The sequence below is a fragment of the Centroberyx affinis genome, unplaced genomic scaffold (genome assembly GCF_046629955.1).
Source record: "Centroberyx affinis isolate AG114_WGS23_722 - 3 ecotype Tasmania unplaced genomic scaffold, CSIRO-AGI_Caff_v1 ptg001917l_1, whole genome shotgun sequence".
In the NCBI taxonomy this organism is placed as follows: Eukaryota; Metazoa; Chordata; class Actinopteri; order Beryciformes; family Berycidae; genus Centroberyx; species Centroberyx affinis.
The window spans coordinates 1-25,475 of record NW_027280280.1 but is presented as its reverse complement, the minus strand read 5'-3'; the positions used below and the strand labels follow the sequence as shown (position 1 = coordinate 25,475).

At 43.6% G+C, this 25,475-nt stretch overlaps 1 protein-coding gene across 1 annotated transcript; it reads right to left on the bottom strand.

Moving 5' to 3' along the window:
- Window positions 1-457: 457 nt before the first annotated feature.
- Window positions 458-24,533, bottom strand: LOC139653517 (RNA N(6)-adenosine-methyltransferase mettl16-like). Its single transcript, XM_071530370.1, has 10 exons — window positions 24,406-24,533; window positions 23,860-23,996; window positions 15,611-15,798; window positions 14,462-14,602; window positions 14,062-14,177; window positions 13,697-13,839; window positions 11,411-11,480; window positions 9,533-9,622; window positions 2,780-2,953; window positions 458-1,528 (listed from the first exon to the last, which is right to left on the bottom strand). Exons 2-10 carry the CDS (start codon window positions 23,985-23,987, stop codon window positions 824-826), a joined length of 1,755 nt encoding a protein of 584 aa, XP_071386471.1. The 5' UTR covers window positions 23,988-23,996; window positions 24,406-24,533; the 3' UTR covers window positions 458-823.
- Window positions 24,534-25,475: the final 942 nt, after the last annotated feature.

Sequence of the window (25,475 nt, the reverse complement as noted above, 5' to 3'; positions counted from 1 at the left end):
TATGTCAGCCGCAACCTAATAATAACAATAAATGGGCCACAATAGTAAATGTTCTCGAGGCACAGGAAAGACTGAGGGAGTCCAGGAACATCCTGCGTTACACAGGCTGTCGTTTTGGCTCGAGTGTAAATGAGTGGAAAAAGATAAGCATCAGTGAAACCACACTGGGATCAACTGTCATCACAAAGCCATTCACAAAGACAATTTGTATTGAAGGGCTAATTGAGGGGCTTTATCTAAATATCACTGATAATGACTGGGATAAGACCTCTGAATGAGAAAGACAGATGTACTCTGTCCTCTTGTGGCCATTTAAAGGAACTGCAATCTTAACATCCTAAAATGCCTTGACACCATTTAACCTGGCTACTGCAAGGCACAAAACAGCTCAAAAATATGAAAGATGGACACATGAACAAATATGTTACTAAAATGTACATTTATTACAAATGTTTTGTTGACAAGTTTGAGCTGGAAGTACCAGCTTGTGTGCTGCCTAAAGGAAAACTGCCTGGCCCAAGAAAGTCAGGTGATTTGACCTGAAGTAATGGTCAGACTGTGATGATCCACAGGTACGAACACTCCCAGTAGTTACACTGGAGTCAACAGTACAGTTTCCAGTCTTCTCACGAGCAACAGCTGACTGTTGTGCACGATTGAATGAGCTGAATTGTCCAAAACAACAACAACAAAAAACTTCCCAACAGGCTGGCAATCAAGCCTATTCTCTAAAAAGAAATAGAAATTTTTCAGGTCTCTATTCACTGTACTGTTTGGAAAAAGGAAAAAAAAAAAAAAAGTTTTCTCCTGTGTTTCTTGCCATTTACGGTTTGCCCACAGTCTTTAGCAGTGTGTTCTTCAGGTACGTACACAGCTGGTTCATCAGGTCTTTATTCTGACCTTCGACCCAGTGCATCTCAATCCCCACATCGCGCTCCTCCAGCATCACATTCAGCAGACACTTGAAGAGGAAGTGCTGATCTGCACCGGGGCTCACGGGCCGATTTGAGGGCGCCACTTCCTGTGAGGTGCCTTTCACTTCATGTGCTGCAGCAGGTTCTTCCTTTGGGCCAGTGTCCTGTCCTGTAGCTGGTGCTGACAGCGTGGGGGGTTCTGTGGAAGTGGGAGACTCCATGTCCACATCTTCGCCCGTTACATTTTCCGAGACCTCTTTTTGTTCCTCAGTCGGGTTTGGTAGTTCTTCTTTGATCTTCTCGCTCGAGGCGCCGCCGTTGGGCGTTTGCTCTGCCGGCTCCTGTGCGGACGTAGCTTTGTTCCGAGTGCTGTTCTGGGTGTCGCTGTTTTGCGCGGAGGAGGGCCGGGTCTGGGAGGATGGGGCAGCAGCGGGGACAGCTGCAGTCAAAGTGGTTTGAGAGCCGGCTCCAGCGCTAGGGGGCGCTCTGGGAAGCTCTCGCAACTGACGGGTCTGTTCGCGTCGTTTCTGTCGTCCGTGGATCCAGGTGTTCTCCACGGCGGTCAGAAAGAGGCTCTGCTGCTGCTTTCTGCATGGGACACGTTTGTGCAGCACCTGCAGTGTCACACAAAGTAGAAGGAACAGACACACATATTGAGGTGACATGGTTGCACGGTGTGCGATGTACCGATTCTGATTCATTACTTTCACTCAATTTAAACTCTGATATTATGTAGCAATCATTTTGTTAGAGCCATTTCTAGCAAGCTCTTATAATTTCCTATTGTTTTCAATTATTTCAATGTAAATAGTTTGGCAGCACCTAGTGGTAGTTTTTGGTGCTAAACCAAGCGTACGGCATCACCTGACCTCACATCTCAGGAGCCCCTTAATTAAGGCAGGTGTGCTGAAATTGGGGGACTGTGGAAGACGCCACAGAGATACAGTCTTCAACCGCCACATGTTTTTGGTTATTTTGTTTGGTTTAATCTTAGTTTTGTTTGGTGAATTTGTTTATTCCCCACTGGTTTTGATTTATTTAAAAAAGGCCCGTTTATTTTGGGGAATGTTTGTTTGGGGTTTTGGTTTCATTTATGACACGACAGTCAGCCAAAGCAGTTTATAGCCTAACCCAACAATTCTCAGTACCCATTCAAACCCCTGGACCACCCAAACCATCGTGGATCATCAAACTGTGAGTAATTAACTAACGGTTAACCAAAATACAGCGCGTTGATCATGTCATGGCGTCTGTGGGCGGCTAAACATCTAGTGTAGAAGCCGCAATACATTTTGTGTAACGAACCTAAACTAATGGTCAAATATGCTTCTGTGTGTGAAAACGGCAGAATGTCAAGTCACTTTGCCTTGATTTCTGAATTGTTGCTCATATTGTGAGCAATTGGATTTTAATCAAATGAAAAGGTTGCAACCCAAAGTGCTTTACAAACATGATGTAGAAAAACAATATAAAAAAGAGAACACTTTAAAGTATAAAAATTACAAAAGAAGTATAAAAGTATAAGTATAATAAAAAAAGAATGGCTCCTGTGGGACACCGCACATAAGGGTAACTTTCCTAGAAGAGCAATCACCTAGGGCACAAAAAAACTCCCAGTCAGATAAGGCCAGACCAGAGAAGCCCACCCACTTCTCAAAACTGTCCAACATGGTGTCACGATCAACCAGATCAAATGCCGCACTCAGGTCAAGGAGCACAGAGGACCTGACAGAGAGCATACTGGAATCGGTAATGTCTCTCATCGGCCACTTTAACAAGCACTATGTTGGGGGAAATTCTCCGATACAGATAACCTTTTTAAAGAACAATATCTTATAACTGTATCCCTGCACCTCAACACTTACCCGCAGGTCAGTGAGCGTCTTCTCCAGCAGAGCGGTGATGCTGTCCACAGGGCCGCGGGCGCTGCAGCCCACAGCCGAGGCTTTAGCCTGGAGCTCCTTCAGAGCGGCCTCCGGCAGGGTGAACGACAGCGGCTTCCGTGCTTTCTCCAGCTTACGCCTCTTACTGGGAGGAGACTGAGGCAGAGGAGGGACAGCCAGAATTAACCACAGATCTGCACAGGAGATTCTTCTAGACCAGTGGTTCCCAACCCAGTCCTCAAGGACCCCCTGTCCTGCAAGTTTTTATTCCATCTTTACTCTTGCATACCTGATCCCAATGGGGCCTACACACTTTCATGCTGCTCTGTTCAGGTAGATCTGTCTCTACCAATCAGCATTAAGACCTTAACTGGATCAGGTGCGCAAGAGTAGAGCTGGAACCAATACTTGCAGGAAAAGGGGTCCTTGAGGACTGGGTTGGGAAACACTGTTCTAGACAAGTAAAACAAAATGGTGTAAAATTATAACAGTTTCTCTTTTTCTATAAATATTTAATAAAAAGAGATCGAGTGGCAGAGACAGACAGATGAACCCGGAGGGGAGGGTTGCAGGGTGGGGGGTGGGTTGGAGAGAGAGAAAGAGATTTGTTATGGAGCAATTATTTTTGTATATTCTCCAAATGCATCATCAGAAATATACACTCTGCATAAATTACATACTAACAATCAATCACAACAGACAGCAGCAGCGAATCTGCTTCCAATAAGAAAGCAGTATACATTCTGAAGATTTGAGATCACTAGAGTCCCGCCCCTATAATCTGGAAATATTTCCAACAATTTGTCATTGTTCCTGTCCAATTGTCTGTCTGTTTCTGTTTTGTGAGTTTTCCCCATTTCATTTATTTTGTACATATATTATTGCATTCATTATGTTATGTTCTTTATTTTGTTTCTGTTGTTATGTTTCTGTTTTTTGTGTTTTAAATAGTTCTGTGTTGTGGCACTGTTGTGTGTAATGTAATTTAAATTAATTTGATGAAGATAGCAGGTTGAGAAAACTGAAAGATCACACCCAGTAACTCTGACACAGCAACATTCTCAGACGTCTGCATCACATACTGGGAATGACCGCCTGAGTGCACTAAACTTGGCATTTAGATCTCATTACAAGTATCCTGGTACTAGTACACAAGTATGTGCAGATGGCTGCCAGTAGGGGGCAGTGAACGGCAGCGGTTCACACTGCACAAGCTGGAAGGAAGAGGGTTCTTTCATTTACAACAAACTACTGAAGGCAACATAAAAAAAAACCAAACTATTAATGTTCAAGCTGGATTACAATAAAGTGCTGATACTGATACTTGTCATCAGGACAATATCTGAAGTGATGCAAAGTCATCAGAGACTACATTTCATCACACTATTAGACAACACTATCACGCACTATTTGATCTGTATAATAGGTTTAAACCTCTAAGTGCTAGATAGAAAGATATGCAAGTTTGTTTCACAGACATGAGTTAGGCGTAGATCAGGACTAATTTTATTTTTCAATGGAAAAAATGAAGTTTTAATCTATGACCAGGCTGAACTTTGGTAGATTAAACCATTCCTATACGGCCAACTCAGAAATCTGTTAAAGGATAAACTTGTCTTCTGATAGCTAGTGGGTTTGAAAATAGACTCATAAAATAACAATGCACTTCTTTCCTCACTTTCCTATTTCCCTTCTTTATAACAATCAGGAAAATAAATGGGACACTTAAAGGGGAAAATCAATACGTTATTACCGTAGTCTGGAACAGTCCAATCAATATTTGTGAAAAACAGCTAAAGCCAGAAACCCCAAAAGTAAGACTCAAACCACAACTCAAACTCAGTGGTGTTATGAAACTGTAAAATTTTCACTGACAATGAATAACTGGTTTTATGGACCCAGTGAACATTTGAGTTTGTATATTTTGTTTTATTGTATTGCAGTTGTTTTTTTCCACTACACTAATGTGCCATACTGTACTGTAAAAGCTGTACAGTAAAAGCGTGCTGATACAACATCCTTATGTATCTGATACCAGCCAGCTTTCAAAGGGTGCTGGCACGTTTGCCATCACCACACAAGTGATGCACAAGCAACACATGGTGTGTACTCCAGGGGGGCTGTTCTGTATCTGACTGTGACCTGTGACCTCTGACCTCCCTGTGGAGGGGGCCAAACGAAAAGAGAGTCTCGTTCCCGGCACTATAAAGTATCACATTATTATTTACCGTATTTTCCAATGTATTCTCTATGGAACAGCTCCAGTTTTTACATCTTGACAATACAATGGGTTCAGATCTTGGTGTTCTAGTTTCTGGCTTTGAGAGATAGAGTTGTATATATTCATGAATATTTTGATTTTCCTTTCCAAGACTATAGGCATCACATATATAAACTGCCCTGCCTCATGTCTTTAAAACAAAGCTGTCCGTCTGCTCCACAGCCCTGTGGCTGTTCAAGGATAAACTTGTGTCCATGACTGTTCGTCGTGATGCTGCTCCTCCTGCATGCCTCCCATTCCCAACATAACTATGGCAGACTCACGAGTTTACACTGAACTCAACACAGACACACAAAGGCAAACACACACTAACAGACGTGATAGCACATATAATCAGAATAAGTATTCAGTACATCTCATTTTTACTCATCAAGTCATAATAACAATTAAAGTATGAATTGTTGGGTAAAACACAAATCCATCCATAATCATTAAAATTTAAATGGACATTAGTCTGCGAGAAGATCAGGACTGATGGTTTCTTATTGTCCTACCATGGGAAGCCTGGTTGGAAGGACTGGTGAGCATGTGGGGAGCATGAGGGGGAGGGGGATAAAAAAGCAGACGGGTAACAAAGAGCTGGGAAGACAAATCACTCCTTCACTGTAAAAGTAAAGAAATAGTGACGACTACTGTGCTAAATCTGGATTGATGGAGTGAGAGAAATGGAGGCAAAGACAGGGAGTCACATGTTGGAGGAGATGATGACTCCCATGTCGTCAAATCACAGATGCGCCACTAATTGCATCTCTCCATGTTTCTACTTAGATCTCCAACTGTCTGTCTGTATGACTACCTCACTCTCTTCACTCCCAAATGACAGTGATCATGCTACTGTCAATAATTTGAAGTTTGAGAACAATGCAAGGATGTACTGATACTGGTATATACAGTACATAGTGTATACACACACATCACATTTCAAATTTTGAACTCCATATTCAAGTCAGTGATCGTGACTGCCAGTAACATCTGTAAGTGACAACTCTAAGTAACTGTAGTCAAACTTTATTTTAATCCATATATTTAAGTATTGTTTTTATTTTACTGTTTTTATTGCTTGTCTTCTATTGTATTTTGTGCTTATTTTCTGTTTGTCTTCATCCCTGCTGAATACCATTACCTTTGCTGCTGCAACAACCTAATGTTCATCTTGTCTTATTATCTTGTGTGATATCAGGCCAGTAATAGGCTAAATTAGGGTACCATCTATCAAGGAAACTCCCCAAAATGTACATTTGATACCAAGAGTCATGTGCAATATGTCAGAAATCAAAGCAAAGCAACTTTGATTTTACCTTCATCTCTCTAAAAGACAAAAATGTAATGTATTGTCAATCCTTTTTTATCTATGATTCCAAGTTAATGGTCTATTATTCAGTTAAAGTAATGTATCACTACTCAATATGAGCTGATGCTTGGAATTAGTACTGGTGGCATCAGTGCATGCCTAGAGAAAGGAGAAATTGACATAAGATGGCAGGAGAGGGCAGAGTCTCGACACATGCCACTAGAGGGAGCCCAATCCATTTCAGCTCTGCCTGGACCTGCAGTGAATTGGGCATTGCCGCTCACTTCTGATCCCCCACTAATGTCATGCTGTAATGGCGGAAAAGGTCATTATCCAACCGTGTCCGTGCACAGCAGCCGCTCTGCAGCGCTTTTCTCCCACACATCCACAGCAGCCAGTAAGTGAAGCTGCACCTGCAAGTTTGCGCAGGCCCAGTGAGAGGCAGGCAGCAGGGGGTCTGCAGTCAGAAAGTACAGTGACATTGCAGACAGCGTGGCCAACTGACCTACAAACAGCACAGAGGAGGAGCAGACTGTGACCTTCATGCTGCTGCGCTGACCTAGGAGTCGAGTTTCAATTAAGCTTTTATTCATCTTCCCTGTGTCTTCTTATTCATCATTATTGGAGGAAAAAAAGATTCTAGATGGGTTTTTCAGCCTTGGTCACTAGGTTTTTTTTTAAGTTAAAATCATGATCCGTGTAGATACATCTTTAGAAGAGGTTGCCATATTTAATTGTGTTTGCTGGGGTTGTCAAGGGAAGGTGGCTTGTCTGGTAGCTTGTTAACACTGCTTCATTTGTTTGTTTCTCAGCACCTCTCTCTCTCTCTGTCTGCTCTGAAAGCCCTTCGGCTCACAGGAGAAGAAAAAGAAATCAATAAAATCCATCAAGGAAAACCTGTATGTTCGTACGGTACGGAGCATCCTTGACATAGATATTCACACTAATACATTGGTACACACACACACCAACACAGTCAACATGCACAGACACACAGACATAGATTCACAGACAAAGGGCATCTAACCTACATAACCCACGTGTGCAATTTTAGGTACAGCCCTCTCCACTGAATCACATCCTCGTCTGTGACTCTGCCGCACTTTCACTCCATTATTTATCTGACTTACCCACTCTCACTGCATGCTCTCTCTCTCTCTGACACACACACACACACACACACACACACACACACACCAGCCTTTTACATCAACAGTCAACTCTTCTGTTCTGTGGGTAATGAGAACCACCCCCCTAATTTTGAAAACCGGGGACAGTAAAAGCCTCTGAGTCCAATAAAAGCTGCTCTTTCCAGATCAAGTGTCATTAAATCATGTATTTTCCCCCCTTACATGCATCCGCACACACATACACACAAAAAAACACAAAAAACTAAAAAAAAACCTTCAGGCATAGACTGCAAAGCCTACTCTGATCACCCCTCTCCTCCCAACCCCCCAAACCCCACATGGCCTCTGCATCTCTGGTGCCTTCCTGAACCTTGAACCCTCCTTAACCCTCTCCTGCCAGCGGCCCTGTCTGAGTCACATGATGCTCCGATGGACCACTAGCAGCAGCATCAGCATCAACAACAACAAGCCTCGGGGCTGTGAGAAACATTCTTTGGCAGTCTATTCTATCTGCTATTTCTATTCACCCTACGTCTGCACCCTAATCTCACTCTCCTTTGTCTCTATCCTCTCCTTTTGTCTGTTTGGTAATTTTTTTTTTTGCCTGCCTCTCTCTTGCCTCCCTCCACTCCATCTGTTTCTCCCTTCGATATCCTCCACATCTCTCCCTCCCAGTAATGAGGAGCCATAATGGAAATAAGCTTCAATTGTTCCACACTCGTAAAAGTAGAACACAATGCTGCATATGTTCTTCGTTCATTTTCAAATTGATCAAGCTCAATCAATTAAGCCATTTAGACAAAGGATTGTTTTGAAGACAACATCCTGGATTAGATGCCAGAGATATTGATCAGTTCATTAGATATGTTGTAGTGTACTGAATTTCCTTTTGAATTTTCCTGTCCTTGTAAAGGAGAATTTGTCCTGTTTAAATATAGGTTAAAACAAACCAATGTATGGAGTGGAGGAGAGAGAAAAAGCAAAAAATTACAGGAGAGGAGAGGAGAGAGGAGAGAAGAGAGGAGAGGAGAGGAGAGGAGAGGAGAGGAGAGGAGAGAAGGTGTTGCCGAGGGATTTGGGCAGGGCCACTCTCCTGCTATGAAGGGGTTAAGTAGGTCACCGTTGCATGCATGTCACATATACTATAGGTTATATGTAACATTAATGAACACCCCCATGCACACATACATACATCCATATGAACACACACGCAGGCAGAATTAGGGGTCATCCATGCATGGAATTACACGTACATAAACTCTCACATATAAACATGTGCGCACACACACACACACACATACTAGAGGGGTCTGCCTGGTAATGATGCTGAGCAGCTCCCGTGTGTAAATAACTGTGGACAGGAGTGAAGGAGGAGGAGGAGGAGGAGGAGGGAGAGAGGCGGCAGTAGAAAATGTAGGCCAATCTTTCTGCTCAACTGCTTTTATGTTGAAAAGCAACAGAGACTAGAGGAATCCATCAAAAGAGAGACTGCAACAGTCCTCAACATACCTCTCCTCTTGCACCTGGTAACCACCTCCGCCCATTTCCATTATCCCCCTTTGTTCTCTCTCTCTCTTTCTCTCTCACATCGCTGCAACATTTTCTCTATGATGCTTTTTACTATTTTTACCATTTCTCTCTCTGTCCCCGCTTTCTTTTTATCTCCATTGCCCCTCTCTCACTGCCCGGAGAGCATGATGGCATGGCATATGCGCACACTCCTACCCTGGCAACTGTTGCCTGGCTACAGCACATTAAAGACACATAAACATCTCCCCAGAGGGCGGCATAAGTGCGTCTAATGGAATGGGCTGGAAGGAAGGAGGACGCAGGGCTAGAGAGGGGGAAGACAGAACGGGACACAGAGGGAGTGCATTATTGAGGAGGAGGCTTTGGGGTTTGGGAAACATCCTGCAGCAGGTGGGGAGCAGTCCAAGCAACCAGAATGACCACAGAACAATCTGCGGAGCCTAAGAGGGCAGTATGGTTGGAAATCTTTAAGCGGACAACACTACCGATCTGCACCAGCTTACCGGAACGATCACATCGTCATAGAAACTCCAGGCCAGCGCCCAGCGCATGGTGCGTCCCTGGTAGAACTCTGTGTGGGTCACTTTGGGCACCTGAAAACACACGACAAACACTGAGTCAGACATAAATAAAACACTCTGAGGGCAGCTGCACACCAGACGCTATTTCACAAGGTTTTACCTCCATTCATTATCTATGAGAAGTGAGAAATCGTGGGCACACATGATAGGATAGGTGCTGATGCAAGCCAGGTCCACAATGTGATGAGCAAAAGCTGACAAAGTTTATTATGCAGAAGAGCTTGACGGTCGCGGCACAGAAACCAAACATCTAGTTCTCAAATTCTCCCAGTCATTAAATCATTCATCTTTCATCCTAGTTCCACTTGTCTTTGAATATTAGATGGAAGACACTCTACGGCTGTGTCTGGCTTGCCAAGTTACGTGACCCATCTCTCAAGATCTTGACAAACAAAATAATGCAGGGAGGAAAGTGGCAAAGATTATTTGTCTTCCTGGCTTGTAACATTACCTGAGGTAGTCTTAAATATTTTAGCTGCTAACTTTTCTTTTGGTAGGCTAAACAAGTAATGTTAACTTGCTGGAGTGAAGCATAATATCAAGATTACATTTTCCAGACACATGATTCTGGCAAAATTAAGACAATGCTACAAAATAAGTCTACATAAACACATGATGTCAAGCAAACAGAATTTGCTCTGACGCTTCACCCCAGAACACACTCAGTCAAACGCCTATTCAATGACTTTTGAAAGAGCGAAGTGGTCATGCTCAGTGTGTGTATACGGTTAAGGCAAGCGCACTAACAATGTAAACGGACATTATTCTCACTGTGACTGCTGGCTTCAACGAGCTCCACATCTCTAATCGTGGGTGAGAAAAAAAAATGTTATGTGAAAAGGACACATTCACACATATGGTGCGAAAGCCCGTGTGAAAACAGAACAGTTTGTACCACTTCAAATTCTCTCCCAGGGATGTTTCAGTAAATAAGAGGAGGGGAAGTGTCACTAAGATAAAGGTCAGAGGTCAAGAGCCCTGTATCAGAGAGACGGGGGGCTTTCATGAGTAGCCCAGCTTAACATTTGCTAAATTAAAAAGGCAACGAGAGACAAGGAGATGACTGGAGTGACGGACAAAAATGAGGGAAGAAAACATTAGCATATTAACTAGGCTAGGTTTCTTTTTACACACACTTTAAAATGAGGCAACGTCCTCGTCCCTGGATGATAGCCAAGGCTGCACTCATGCTGATGAGCAGTGACAGCACCCTAAAACCTCTGGAGGGGGCAAGATTTGAGGGGTGGTAGGCTGGGGGGGGACCATGGACAATTTGGGATGACTGACAGAGGTTTTACCAAAGTCTGCTGATGCCAGTCTGTTCTCAGTCATGTTTTTTTTGTACATGTGGGTGAAGTGGCTGGTGTAGAACTAGAGGCCTATAACAGTCAGGAGTCATTTGCTAGGATATTAGTTAGGCTAATGATGCTAATGCATGCTAGCTACAAAATGCCATGCGATTCAGTTATGCACAACTAATAGAAATCAGGTCATTCATGACTGGTTCGTGACATTGCTTAGCTGGCATATTAGATAGGGTTGATCTGTTATGGTTCAATAGATCCCCCCCCCCCTTCTAACATCAACTTACAGTCCCAAAAGAGCTTGGTGGGAGATGGGAGGCAAAGCACTGTTTAAACAAGCCATTATCGAAGCTTGCCCTTGGGGCATGTTGCCGCATGCACAAACGGAGTTCAAGAAACTATGACTGCTTTGTAATATTTATTGATTGTAGTGGATGTACATGCTTGCGTGTGTTTGGGATCCATGCCTTTGTTCTGGGTCGCGCTGGCTACTCACCCCTTGCTTTCTCAGCTCCTCCTTCAAAGGTGCCAAGCTGCATTTCTTCCCCAACATGCAGCTGTACCACCTGCAGGAGAAACAGTCTGTATTAGCCAGTTGTGTGTCTTTGTGGATGTGTCAGAGGCTGCTGGCCCAGACATGAACTCCCAGACAGAGATCAAATGAACCGAGGTGGGCTTACGGGGGACCACAAAGACTAAAGTAAAACACGCGAGCCAGAAAAACAACCGGGTCTGTCTGCTCCACAGCAGAGGAAAAGCTGCTTTGAAGTTGTCCCACAGAGGAGGCTCAATCAATAATCTCTGCTGTGCAATAAAGAGATGAGGCTGTTTTTGATCAATAAGCAACCTATAGAGAGTCCGGCCAAGGAAAATGGAGGAAAGATAAACACATCAGGGAGTCAGTCTGGGAGGAAAACTGACCAATTTTCACAAATCTTGTCAGGGTGTTTAGTTCTTACTAGATATTTTGTAAGGCTAATGGTCTTTATGTATCAGCCATAGCTTAAAAAAACATAAAAGGATTTCACTACAGGGCAAAGAGAAGATCTTGCATAAATTGCACATAAATTGTGATAATATACACACACACAGTACATAGGCATATTTGTATTTACAACCATATCCCTAAATCTAGCTTAGATACAAAGCTACAGCCACGGCCAACTAGACAAATTACATTCTTTAAATCTGTTTGATATTTAACTTGTGAATGATTGTAAGGACACAGAGTTAACCGGGTCAGGGAGGCATGAAGATGCATGCTTGGAGAAGCGCCCGGAGGGGTGAAGGGCTGGGGGGGCACAGCATCCGCCTCAGGTGACACAATGAAATATTAAACAGCTCTAATATCCACAGATGTTTCCCAAGGAGAGGGGGGAAGACTCAAAATGCGTGTTAACGCCCATGACAGCTTCCTGGCTTCCCTCTTCCAACAAGGCCCTTTCAGAAGTCCCAAAGCGTGCAGCTGGATTAAGATCCCAACCGTATTAATGCTTCTCTCTTCACGAGGCCTTCTGAAGCACAGACGTATCATTACAATCTTATCACCAGAGATGGTAATTTTCATATCAATGGCAGTGAACACTTAGCAAGTTGAATAGGCAGTATCATCTACTTCTCCTAACTGTGGTTTTGGGCACTGTGACGTGTGTGTCTATGTGTGTGTGTGTGTGTGCGCGTATGTGTGTGTTATATTGGTAACCAAGGTGGCTCGCCCCCATCTGGCAGTAATTACAGTTTAGTGTTGTTGGAAAGAAGAGCTGGGCGGGGGGGTGGGGTGTCTCAAAGGACCAATCAGAAAAGCTGGCTGGGTTTCCATGGACACCTGGTGGCTCTGGTGTCCCAGCATGCTTTTGGGAGTGACAGCCGGCTCCGGCTGGCTTGGCCCAAACTCCAAACCTGACACGGCAGGGGAAGAGACAGCCGAGGAGATAAGAAGAAGAGGAGCGGAAGAGAGGGAGACCAGGGGTTGTCTCTCGGTGGCAGCCTCTCCTCGACAGAGAAGTGCAACGCACGGCTACACAAGAGCACACAGGTGTTAACATGCAGGCAAACGGAGCCCCTCTGAGGGCCACTCATCTTTCCATTGGAGCGTATGCAAACACACAGCACTGCATACAGCACACAGACACTCTTGTGCAGAGTAATCATAATTCTGCACATACACACACACACACTACACTCCCTCTAGGGGGGCATGCAGGTGTGGCATGTCTCAGCTTTAATAGCACCTCTCCGTTCCTCCCTGCATCCGTGTCTCACTCTGCTGCGCCAGTGACAGGCCTGGTAACGGGGGGGAGGGGGTACAGTGACGGGTTTGGAGACACCCCAGCCACCCAAACACAGCTGTTCCCTGTGGGCACCTGGATACTGCACAGGGTGAGTGTGTGCCAAATCATTAAACCAACTCTGGGTGACAGCTCCATCGCTGCACTGCATCCCATCTGCCCCTTTCCCCTCTTGGTGTCTCCCCATCACTGGTGCTCTCATCTCCCATCTAAACCTCTTCTTAAATTGATCAAAGACTCTCCAAAAGGACAAAACTGCAATGCTTTTTGCCACCATCTGCCTGTGCAAAGGCCGTTTCATGTGAAGCTGTGTAATCCTAAATGCTTACCATTTCTGAAGATGAATCCTCACTTAGGGATGAATTTCTCATTTAGTTTTGGTTCAGGCTCAGATTCAAGCTTCAGGCTAGGTTTGGTTTCACAAAAAGCTACACCCCCTGGAATGGGTTTGGGTAAAAAAAAAAATCAGGTCCGAGTCAAGCCCTATTCCTCACCGGAGGCGTCTCTTGAGCTGCAGGCTGTCATGAATGATCCTCTTGACAAACTCCAGTTCACCGCCCTCTGCCATGATCTCTGTCACTCCGCCTGTATTTACTGAACTGGGAGGAGGTCGCCGTGAGTTCCTCGAATTCACACCCTGGAGAGAGGAAAAAGATACAGAGGTTGAGATAAAATCCTATTGGAAGCTGATTACAATATTTTACTGCATTTTGTTGGGGTTGCTCTAACCAGCGAACAAATGCCGTTTAGGAGCCAAATGCAGATGCACAAAGACCTTTTGAACCTTTTGAATTCAAATGTTCTCAAGATTCAGACAGAACACCAATGAAAACTAATATTCAGGGTAAGACAATCATACCTTAGCCTCTAGCTGGTTGGCAAAAAAAGGAGGGTTGCACATACAGAAGTCATACACAATGGCTGTCTCTTCTTTCAAGGCGTCCATCAGTAAGGTCTTCTGGGGAACTTTGACAACTGGGAAAATGCACAGAACACAGAAAACTAAGCGCCAGACAAGACTAGGATTTGTAAGTTGTTTCAGTTAATCAAAAGACAGAGATCTTGGGATAATTAAAATTAAGAAATAAGGCCAAGGCAGGCAAGCTGAGGATATTAGTCTATGACAACATACTGTATATAAACAAACATGGGTTGGAAAAAGAGAGATGTCATAGTACTGTACTGAAAAACTGCCGTTTTAAGAGAGTGAGCTAATTTCTTAAAATATATTGGTTGAGTGGTGAGTGGACTACACGCACCTTTAATGAGGTCAGAGAGGTTGTTCTGCTCCACGTTTTTCGTAGCGTAGTCAAAGCAGATGTCATCTACCTCTGTGGCAAGGAAGTACCAGCCATTCATAGTGGCTCCCAGCAAGGGGTAGATACAAGACGCTCCAGTGCCTGGGAAAAACAAACACACATAAACACACACGTTTTGGCAGCTCAACAAAAATGTGTGTATGCTTTAGGATGATGAATGGGTATGATTTTCAGTGAACGATATGCAAATATGCTGTGAAGCTATTTTAAGTAAATGACTGTGTAATTGAAATAATGAGCATCTAATGCATTCTTTTTCGCTTATTGGGTGTAATGGATACTAAAATACAATTCCAGCAACTATTATCAAATCATTCAGGCCTAACAAAGACCAAGCCCTACATTATATAGTCTATCCAGGCTTAGAGAGACGTCCACTGGGGAGTGGAGCTAAAGACGGGGGGAAATTATATGCCCAGTGGCGATCCATCAGGGAGCAGACAGCTCCAATCTGCTTACAGAATGGGTCGGGGTCACCAGTCAGTGACCCAACGCTCTAAGGAGCTATGGAGACACACACACACACAATCACAATACGAGACAGTTGTATTTCTGATGGATAGAGCAGCAAACAAGCTGTGACATGTGGATGGGGATTTGGCTGATAAGTGCTAGGTACACAGGAAATGGATGGGCTGGTGTGTACCAGCTGGAAGCGCCAACAGGCGTTCGCTCTTTGCCGATCTGTGCCACTGGCAGCCAGTTTCTCTGGGGAAGTGGGACAGACCTGAGCCAGACGCACAGAGATGAGCTTTGCTCCAAGATAATCTAGAGGAATCCCCCTATGTCCACATAAACATGATTACTAATTGAACACCTTTAACATTCATTACAAATGTTTGTATTGAACTTCATTTAGCTATTGACTATAATTGTAAGCATACAATTATGGAGTAAATCACTGTGGGCTGGACTGAAAACGACTTCAGGAAATTTCTAAGCTAAACGGCAGGAATGAGTAATTGGGTAATTATATGTCACCTTGATTCATTTGTGACGCCAAAGCCCAGATGTGAGGAAAGTGATAATACACACAGCTAATGACATGAGTGGTGTGACATGAATAGAAAGATGGTCACATGACGCTACCAATGTCAATGCCCTTGCGTGGCTGGCCCTGGCCATCTATCAGGTCCTCCACCCAGTGGATGTAGTTGAGGCGCAGGGGGACGGTGGGTATGAGGCGCTCCAGAGGGATCTCGATGGTTAAACCAAAGTCCTCCTTCAGCAGGGTGCAGGTCAGCGCACGCACCGCCTCCGGCTCTTTGAAATTCACTCTAGAAGAAAACCAAATATGGCCGCTTGAGTCCATCACACCACACTCAACAACAACACTCCAGCATTTTGTTATCCTAGAGCATTCTTTGGGCTAAGAAAGGCAGGGATATTACACTTAAAATTGAAAACATATTACCTCTAACCAAAAATGTATCTGATGATGATTAAGAATTAGTAATGATTTCAATTTTGTTCTCTTGCTTTACCAATGAGGCCGCCTGTCACTGACAGCACTTTACCAGACTCCTCTGAACACAGAACTCCATTAACCCCCTGCTACTCCAGCCTGGTAGCTCTCTGCATTGCCCTCCATTACTTCTCCTCACAGACACACACTGTGATGAAGAACAATAGTGAGATAAGCAGCCCATCCCTTGCTAATGAAATTGAAATTCACATTTTCGACATTACTAGACCTCCCACTTATTCCCCAATTCCCAGTCGCACACATCCAGCTCTCCCACCCTCTCCTCTCGACATGTTTAATGATTTCAGCTGTCACCAAAGCAGGCATGGGTAGGGGAGACTAAGTGAGTGGGCGAGATAGGTATAATTAAAGCTTCTGTGAGCGCATTCGCACCTCGGCAGATGTAATTAGACACTTCCCGGTGACGGGAGCGTCTGGCACCTTAGAAGTTTGGTGTGAGCATATTCTCTCTATTGTGAAGACAAGAAGGACTACTGCTGATGAAGATGAAGCTATGACTCTGAGATCCAGTGCCTTCAAAATTAGCAAATAAAACCACAAAAAATCTGTTTTCACTTTGTCATTATGGTGTATTTTGTGTAGATTATTTTACTTTGAGTGCTGTTGCAAAACAATGTATTGATCTTGTTCCTTCTTCCAGGTCTGTCTGATGACCAAACTTCACCAACATGACTCCAACAACTAGATTTGTATCAGGGGGAATCCCTTCTCATCTCAGTTGCATTTCATAAGAAAGATTGATTGCAAAATGGGGGAAAAACCTGCCTCAGACTTTGTGACCAAGACTCTGTTCACTATGGTCTAATCCCCAAATCCTGTCTGCATCTTCATTCAGGAGTGATAACAAAGATAAATGACTCTCCACCAGTCAGGTGTGGGATGGATACAAATGAGAAGCGCTCACCAAGTGTCCCTAGTACAACTAACGATCATATTAGGTTAATGGTCCAGTTTAATCAACTGTTGCTGTGAGCTTTCGTGCCAGGAGAAACACGAACACCTGGCTGCTTCGGGGACGCACTGCACATCTTCAAAAGACGAACCAGTAAAGACATTTAAAGATTAAAAATTGGCAAAGGTTAGGATGAATTAAGCTAATGAGGGAAAAGTGATGTATCAGCATAAAGCGCTTCCTTTCCAAATGACGGCATGCTTCTCTCATCTGTCAGATTTTTAAAAAATATTCTGCCCTCTATTCCATTTCTCCTCCGAGGCGTCGCTGGATAAGGATCAATATACAGAGAGTGAGGCCGTTCAGAGTGGGCATGCCAGGCCTCTATTTTTAGCCCCTTGATGAGTGTGTGTGTGTGTGTGTGTGTATATGTGTGTATGCCGGTGTGTGTGTGCAATGCAGACCAATCACTCCCATCAGCGGCACTGCAAATGCTGCGTCTCCATAGCAACCCCACCTACTGCACAGATGAGGAGAGCACGCAAATCCGGCCACGCTGGAGCAATGGCTGATGCCAGATAGAGCGTGAGCGTGCCCGGGATTTACGTTTCTGCCTCTGCGTAGGTGCGTCGACACGTGGGTACGCCATTACTGTGGCTGACGGCATTCGGGATGGGACAAACCAGTGTCAGAAAGTTGTGATTTGGCAAAAGCATACCTATGTTAAGACAACGGTAAAGACAAAAGGAATCTGAATGGGAAGCATATTACTGCAGTTATTAGGCGTATAAAGCAAAACACTATTCCTAGTAATTTTCTGTAAAGAACTTGAATCTATCACCACCGGACCAGGTAAGAAGGAGCAGAGGGAGGTGTGTATTGTGAGTCATGGAGAAGACAGCGGACAATTACACAGGAGGTTCATTCTACCTGTGGACCCTAAACCTGGCAGAGGGGTGATATACAGAGAGGAACAAAGAGATGAGAGAGAAAGGAGGAGAGATGTGGTGAAAATATGTATATTGTGTGTGTGTGTGTGGAGGGGGCCATATCAGCAAAGGAAAGGGTGAACAAGAGAGGTGTGGAGGACAAGAACCGGTTCATGATGCAGGAGAGGAAACAAAAAAACAAGGTGAAAGTGCTGAGCAGCAGAACAGTCCTGGGTTCAGGTTCAAATAGATGAACAAGAGCAGCTAGTTAATCCGGAGGGAAGCTTCCTGCTGAGAAAGACAGGAGACCACAGCCCACTCTCACCTCCACCGCCCCGCTGGCACACTACATGATCAGCATGAAAGCACACACACACACACACACACACACACTTTCTGTCTCTCTCTGCAGAGAGGTGACCTTCAAGGCACACCTACTTTATTCTGAATGTGCTGGGTAAAATTTTGTGCTGATTAGCAGCAACTTCTTCTCCCACGTTACGTCTGTCTCAACACATTCTGACTGCTCAGAAGAGGAGTGATGAGAGCGTCGCTTAAAACTATATGTGGATTTAACGCCAATCTGGTTATTTGTCTCTGTGCTTCACACATTTGAGTTATTTTGCAATTCAGCAAATACGCTGATGCTGAGATGGGAGCCAATTAGGATTCCCATAACAAACAGATGTGCACCTAACTGCAGGACTGCACAGTTATGGCTGAAATTATAATCCAGATGATTTTTTATTATTATTATGATCAGAATTACTAATCACTTTTAGGCTTCATGATCTGAGGAACAAAATTATTTCATTGCCCTTTTTAGATTTAAGTTTTTTAGGTTAAATGATCTAAATGAAATGAAATGTTTCAATATTGCCGATATGTCAATAGAATTTAATAATTGTGCAGCTCACATTATTGTACTGTGCATTGTCATTTTTAGTTTAGTGACGGCGGGTGGCAGGAATACTTTAATCTAGGATGATAATATCAACTCATCAGGGAGGTCAGGCTGTTTGAAGTTTACTCATCTGCCAACATCAAATTAACCAAATCACATACGTTCTTATAATCAGATCAGTTCATGTCAGCACAAGAAAGCTGATTGGAGCTGCTTACCAGAAACCCTGTGGCCAGCCCCAACACGACCCAAATTATAATTCCAATTTAATTGGTTTTCAGATAAATCAGGTGGGGTACAGTGAGGTTCTACCTAGCTACCAAGGGGGCTTTGGAGAAACCACACAGCTGACAATGGCTCCTTCACAGCGATGGTATTAAAAAGTGAAATATGTAAAGGCGATGTCCTACCTAGGGCCAAGACTTTCCCTGTCATCTTCTCCATCAGATAGTGAAGGGACAGATGTATGGTAATGGCTCTGCTTAGCTTTCCAGTGGGATTTGGAGAGGAGCTGCGGCTGAACGTTGCAGGTTTACATTTATCAATATAAAACGTGGCGTACACGAGGGCATCGCCCTACCAGGGGTCATAATTATTCTTTCCCCTCTTCTCTATTGCTAAGAACATGTTTAATAATATATCTCTCTCGAGGAACCTAGTGTGAAAATTTAACATTCCATTAATTACGGAAGTGAAAAGCCTTCCACAGACGATCGTCTCCCAGTCCATGAAAAATATGACTTCCAAATTAAATGTCACCCAGGCTGTTGCATTTTTAATACCCATTCATACTTCCTCATCCCATCCTTCTATCTGCCTGATCCCCCTCCCCCCCTTAAAAAAAAAAGTATGACTGCAACAAGCCAACATTCGGTCTGTTTAGGGGAATAACTGTTCCTTACTTCCACTTTAATTCCAATCACATCCTCTTGCCCTGCTGCCTCTGGTTTGTGTTCCCTGCCTCTACCCATCGCTATCAGTCTTCTCCAGTGAGGGTCCCAAAATGAGGGGAGACGTATCTCCCCCGAGGATTGAGCGGGTGTCTCCCCGAGATTACTCACATCCTCTAAGTGACTGCTTAAATACTAAAAACCCAGTAGATGAATTAATCCGGAAATACAAAACCACGCTAATCCCCCCACTAACGGAATGACAGACTGGGAGGAAAGGAGGGAGGGAGACTCACTGGCAAGGAGAGAGAGAGAGCGCCAAATCTCTGCCAGCCGGAGCAGATACCACACCACAAAGTGACTAATCTTGGACCTCCATTGAAGTTTTAGGGAAGCAGTCTGGGCTGGCGACTCTCTCCCGCCTGTTCACCCGTCTTGAGTGAATAGTGGGTCTTATCATAGTACAATGTGCTGAGTAAGGAAACCGTGAACTGGCATGTTGCTGAGCAGATACACAACAAGAGCATGCAGCCTGCTTTACCACTAGTGACCTGTGTGTATTTTCACATTTTTTTCTGCTGTCTAAAAAATGACACATATAGTTAAAGGATAAGGCTGGTGTTTTTTAATGCATTGCTTACCGTCAACAAATCCTATGAAAATAACAAAATCAACAATGCATTTGCTCTACTCCCGTTACTTTCTGACTTCCCACATTCCCTTTTTAGCCGTCAACCCGGCTCCAATTGTAAGCTAAAAACCTTGAAATACAACTCAAAAAGACATAGTTTCAATTTAAAAAATCGCTAACTGTTACCACGAAAAGTCAGGCTGTTGTAGTTATTACCAAATCAAATTCAAATGGGAACAAATTCTTCATTACGCCGGGGACAATTTTCGGTGCTACGGAACTACTTTCCTGAGATTGCAAACATGTTTACAGCCAGCTTATTAAGTTGTTTGAGGAAAAAGTCGGCTGGTTCGGTGCATCGCGATGATGAAATATGCTGCCCAGAGCAACGGCATGGCTCTTTGACGTGTTTTTAATTGTTTTTTTAATACAATGGAGTTCTGCTGGGACATGGCTTCATTGGGCACCGGCTACATGGACGAGACTTGTTGGCAAAACAAAATCATTGCTGATTTTGTTATTTTCATAGGATGTAAGCAATGCATTAAAAAACACCAGCCTTATCCTTTAAAAGAGGGAAATTACCTAATTGGCTAATTCCTATTCCCATGCTAAGTATCTAGCCCAAACACTGACAGGCTGCTTGTCATCTGTCTGCCTGTTGGTCTGTCTGTCAGTGAGTAAGAGACAGAAAGATGCCACATAATGAAGCTCTATAATTAAGACCTGTCACAGATGGACATCAAGTTCAGTTTTACAGCGAGCCCACACATTCACGCCTGGTTGCCAAAAAGACGACTGACTGGCCACCGCACAACCGCAAAAGATCAGCCCACACCAATATGTTCACAGCGGCACACAGATGTTCACGCTCACTAGCGATACGCTGTCTGCATTCATCTGCATATCACAAAGTTATTTCCTCGCCGCGTCAACTTGGTGCCCGTTTCACCTGACAAGGGAAGGAAGGGGGAGGCAAGAGTCCTGGTCCTGGTAGATAAAAAACCCTCTAACCCAACAACTGACTCTGCCAGGACAAACCCAAACCCACAAATGCAATGTTTCAAGCTGCAGAGTGCAAACAATTTTCAAAATACAACGTCCCACAAAAACTGTCAATGCACACGTTCACTGGGAGTCGGGTTTGATTGTGGAGAACTTTGTATTGATTAAAATAATGACAAAAATGTTATGGCTATAATGACTACTTAAAATACAACTGTGGTTAATTGGTAAATTGCATGGAAACAGAAGTTGCAGCAAATAGGCGTGGGTTGCACAACAGCAAAATACAGTGATGCAATTTTACAAGACTCAGTTCAGCAAAAAAGTAGTTTGAGACCAAATTTACATATCAATAAGACATTTCAAGATCAGATCACATCTGACTTCACCGTCTCCTCACTGGATATTATTACAGCAGTTTTGCTATTATTGCTAAAGAATTCAAAATATGTGATGGCAAAAAATTTAAAATTGTGAGCCTATTCACTATTTTCTTTGTATTAAATTTTGATTATTGGATGTAGTTGTTATTTTCTGACTGAACGTGTGAAAAGACAGTTGTCAATAGAAATCTCAGGATTAAAAATCCTTCTCTTCCTCGTCTCCTGCAATTTCTCTACATCTCCCTTTCATGACTGAATCAGTTTGTTAGCTGGAAATCAAGTGGAAATAAAAGCTTTCACTTGGATTCACCTGTTCTGTTTATTTATTTGAACGAGCAGGTGTTATTCATATTTACACAGTCAATGCATATGCATGTGTCAAACTGGAGAGGAGTGAAGGGGCTGGCAGCTGAAATCAAAGGGAGAGGCTATCAACTACACAGGACACTTTATATCCTGCAGCCACAACACAGCCTCCAGTGCCACACAATGATAACAGAGGTGGTGCATGCAGAGGAAAGGAGACATAAAAAGGAGGAATGGATGGAAACAGAGAGTAAAAAGAGAGAGACACCATCTACTATGCTTCATCGTGCTTCACAAAAACCCTCACAGTAGCAATCATGAGCTTGCAATGGTTGACGTCAACACCACTAATCCCTCCAGACACATTTTTCCTTTGTTCTCCTGCCTGGACTTTCTCACAAGATGACTTCTCAGCAGTATGTTGGTGAGAAGGACATTGGTAGTGTTACAGTCCAAGTACAACCCTGGGTCAATTTGTGATGTCTGGTTTGAGTACGGAGTGAAACAAAGGGTAATTTGCCTGGCAATCTTTGGTCACCGTGCAATATCTGGAATATTGGGGGTTAGATTTAGTAGTCAGTCTCATAAAGCAAGAGACCAACAAACATGTAGGCAGACAGGATGAGTGGAGAAGGGAAAGAACCACAACTCTGTTGATAGTGCATGCATTAATCATTTGTCCTCCTGCTGTTGCTGAAAGCTGAACGAGCAGGAAAGATGGCAATTGAGTCAAGTGGGATATGAATAACGATGGTGAAGGCTCTGTGTGTGTGCGCACATATGTACCTGAGGGCTTAAGAGTTAGGTTGGCATGCTGGTGAGAGGGTGTTTGTGTACACTGCTTGATTAAATATCTGCAAAAGATCTTCTGTGTTGTACATAATAAATTACATTTATTCAATGTAATTTTGCCATGAAGTTTGATTATCAAAATTCTATGTTGATGCAATGACAACAAACTATGACCATGAAACATAACTCAAGATTGGCATGCATAAAGACACTTTCCTTTCAGGAAGCTCAGCATGAGAGTGCAGACACTTCATGAACTACATTAGTCAGTAATTCACATCTTGCCAGGAGGCCTGTTTTGTGTTTAGACGGCTCTTGATGCTCCTCCCTGTTGCGGGCCCAGACATCACCCTGCACCTGCAGGATCCACACCAGTGTGCGAGTCCATTTCAGATTTACACAGTTTACAAGATATAGAAAACCAATCAGCATCCAGACTCATAGCAGAGAGTTCTCTTCGGTGTCTGTCTGCCTCTATATTTGAGAGATCCAAAAGGCCATTTCTGTTTTTTGGATGCTTGGCAACACACCTGGTCATTTCATGGTCACTTAATTATGTATCAGCTACACTGCATTTCAAAAAACACCAAAGGCATGACTCTCCACTGTGGAGCACAAGAGGAAAACCTGAAGGCATAAACACATTCTTGGATATAATAGACAGGTCATTTCAATGGCAAACGTACATTGAGCAACAGTATTGGGGAAAACAACATATTGTTTGATGTTTCCATATTCATATTACTTTAGATGTGAAATAATAGTCAGTGATTATGAGGTGAAAGTGCACACTGTCAACTTTGAAGTTTTTCACAGCTATGTTAAATTAAAATAACTGCCTCTTTTGTTTGTTGGTTAGGGTTAGGCTCATCCAAAAAAGACAACACAGAGTGTCACTACACTACTTTCAATAAACATGTACATTTTCCAGTCAACCACACTACAATTCATGACTTCAGCAACAGTACCATGTCATATCTGGTGAACTTGAGCAGCAGCTTGTCATTAACTGAACTGTAAAATCACTGCTTGCAACATTGTGTATTATATTGGTGCAATCTTAGTGACTAATATGAAACACACAAAGTTACACCCACTCTGTGCAGTCTCATGTACTCACACAGGTCGGCCGGTGAGGCTGGTGTGCACGTGCTGCTGGAAGTCTGGATACTTGGACGCCAAGTAGGCAAAGTCCGGCGGCTTGTCTTTGTATCGGTTCCGGGGATGCATGGATTTGTTCAGAGCCATGTTTCCTGCCTTGAGTGGGGGAATCATTTGGGAAATCATGAGTATGAACAAGCTCGGAGAAACAGGCACAGACACATACCAAATATTGGTCTATGAAATGCAAACGTTATCACAACAAACTGATAGAGCTGAAGGGGAAGTTGTACCAGCTAACGGTGGAAATCTGCACATTATCGACACGTTGTCTGCCAACGTGTGCATTTGCTTCTGGTACTGCTGTTTATATAGTGAATTGCTGCTAAATTCTGCCTAAGCTACAATTTCAGATACATAATTTACACAGACTGTCTCTTAATCACTATGCTTTGTCACGATATTTCATCAGATTTGATATGGATCAAAAACTACTGATTCTCAACCTCAACTTATAGGAGCAGCTGGCTAGCAGAAGCTAATGCTAACAGATGCGTCTGCCTACCTTTTAAGAGATATTTTCTTGTGGTGAATGAAGCTTTTAATACTGGTGGCTGTCGCTGACTTTATTAGACTCATACACAGAGAAGGAGAAGACTTCACGTTGTTCTAACGTTTTACTTTTCGCAGTCTCTTCCGATATATGCGTGACGTCAGACCTGTGCGCCGAAACGAGTTGACGTCGACATCAAGCGCCGTCGTTGTCGTGTAAACAACCATATTCTGCGTCTCGTTTGTCTCCAAGGTTAACCTCAGGGTGTGTCTATAAACAGTTAATTCACATCTATTACACCCATGTTCAAAACTATAAATCACTATTATGTACTGTAGCTTGTCAAGACTATAATGCCGCGTGGCCAAATACACACTACTGCATAAATAAACCACCCATCTAAACAACCCCAAACAAATGACAAGGACAACAAAGCTGCAGAGTTTTCTTTTATTATGTCGCAAACAATAATGACATCCAGATATATTGTTAACAATTTGCTGTGTGAAGAGTGAGACCATAGTAGCGAAAACATGAACTCCTGTTCGAGCTTGTGAAGTCTGAAGCCCTCAATCTATTCACAAGGCAGGTTACAGCAGACAGGTGGACCTCCGGCCGGCGGGAGGACCCACAGACAGGCCGGGCTTGTCTGTCAGTCCCTTTGCGGCCGAGCCAGTGCAGCATAGGGATTGCTTGGGACCTGCGAATGGCAAAAGGGATTTCTTCAACAGGGCACCAGGCTGCGTTGTGGCTTTTTCACCCACTCTTTACAGGAAACATCATCCTGACCTTTGATTAAACCATCTTCCTTGCCTAAAACAAGGAAGGGCAAGCTGTGTTTGTTTTGTTTTTTTAAATGACAGTCAAGAGCAATTTCCATTTTATGGTCTGGTTTAGAGTTGGTGTGTGATAGTGTAATCCTGAAGTCAGCCAATTGCAAAGGGGAGAAGCATCATTTTCCAAAGGTCAGTCACTTAGTCTTGTACCAACAAGACACAAAAAGAGTCTGAGGAGTCTGAATTCTCAAGCTAAACCAGATTGTACTAAGAACTCTCTCCATTTTTGGCTTCAGCTAAAACATT

Coding starts and splice junctions, on each gene's coding strand:
- LOC139653517 (XM_071530370.1), bottom strand. CDS start 23,987: ATGGCTCTGAACAAATCCATGCATCCCCGGAACCGATACAAAGACAAG. Junction 9,623..11,410: donor AGGAGCTGAGAAAGCAAGGG/GTGAGTAGCCAG, acceptor GTGTGTTTTCAG/GTGCCCAAAGTGACCCACAC. Junction 1,529..2,779: donor AGACGCTCACTGACCTGCGG/GTAAGTGTTGAG, acceptor GTGACACTGCAG/GTGCTGCACAAACGTGTCCC.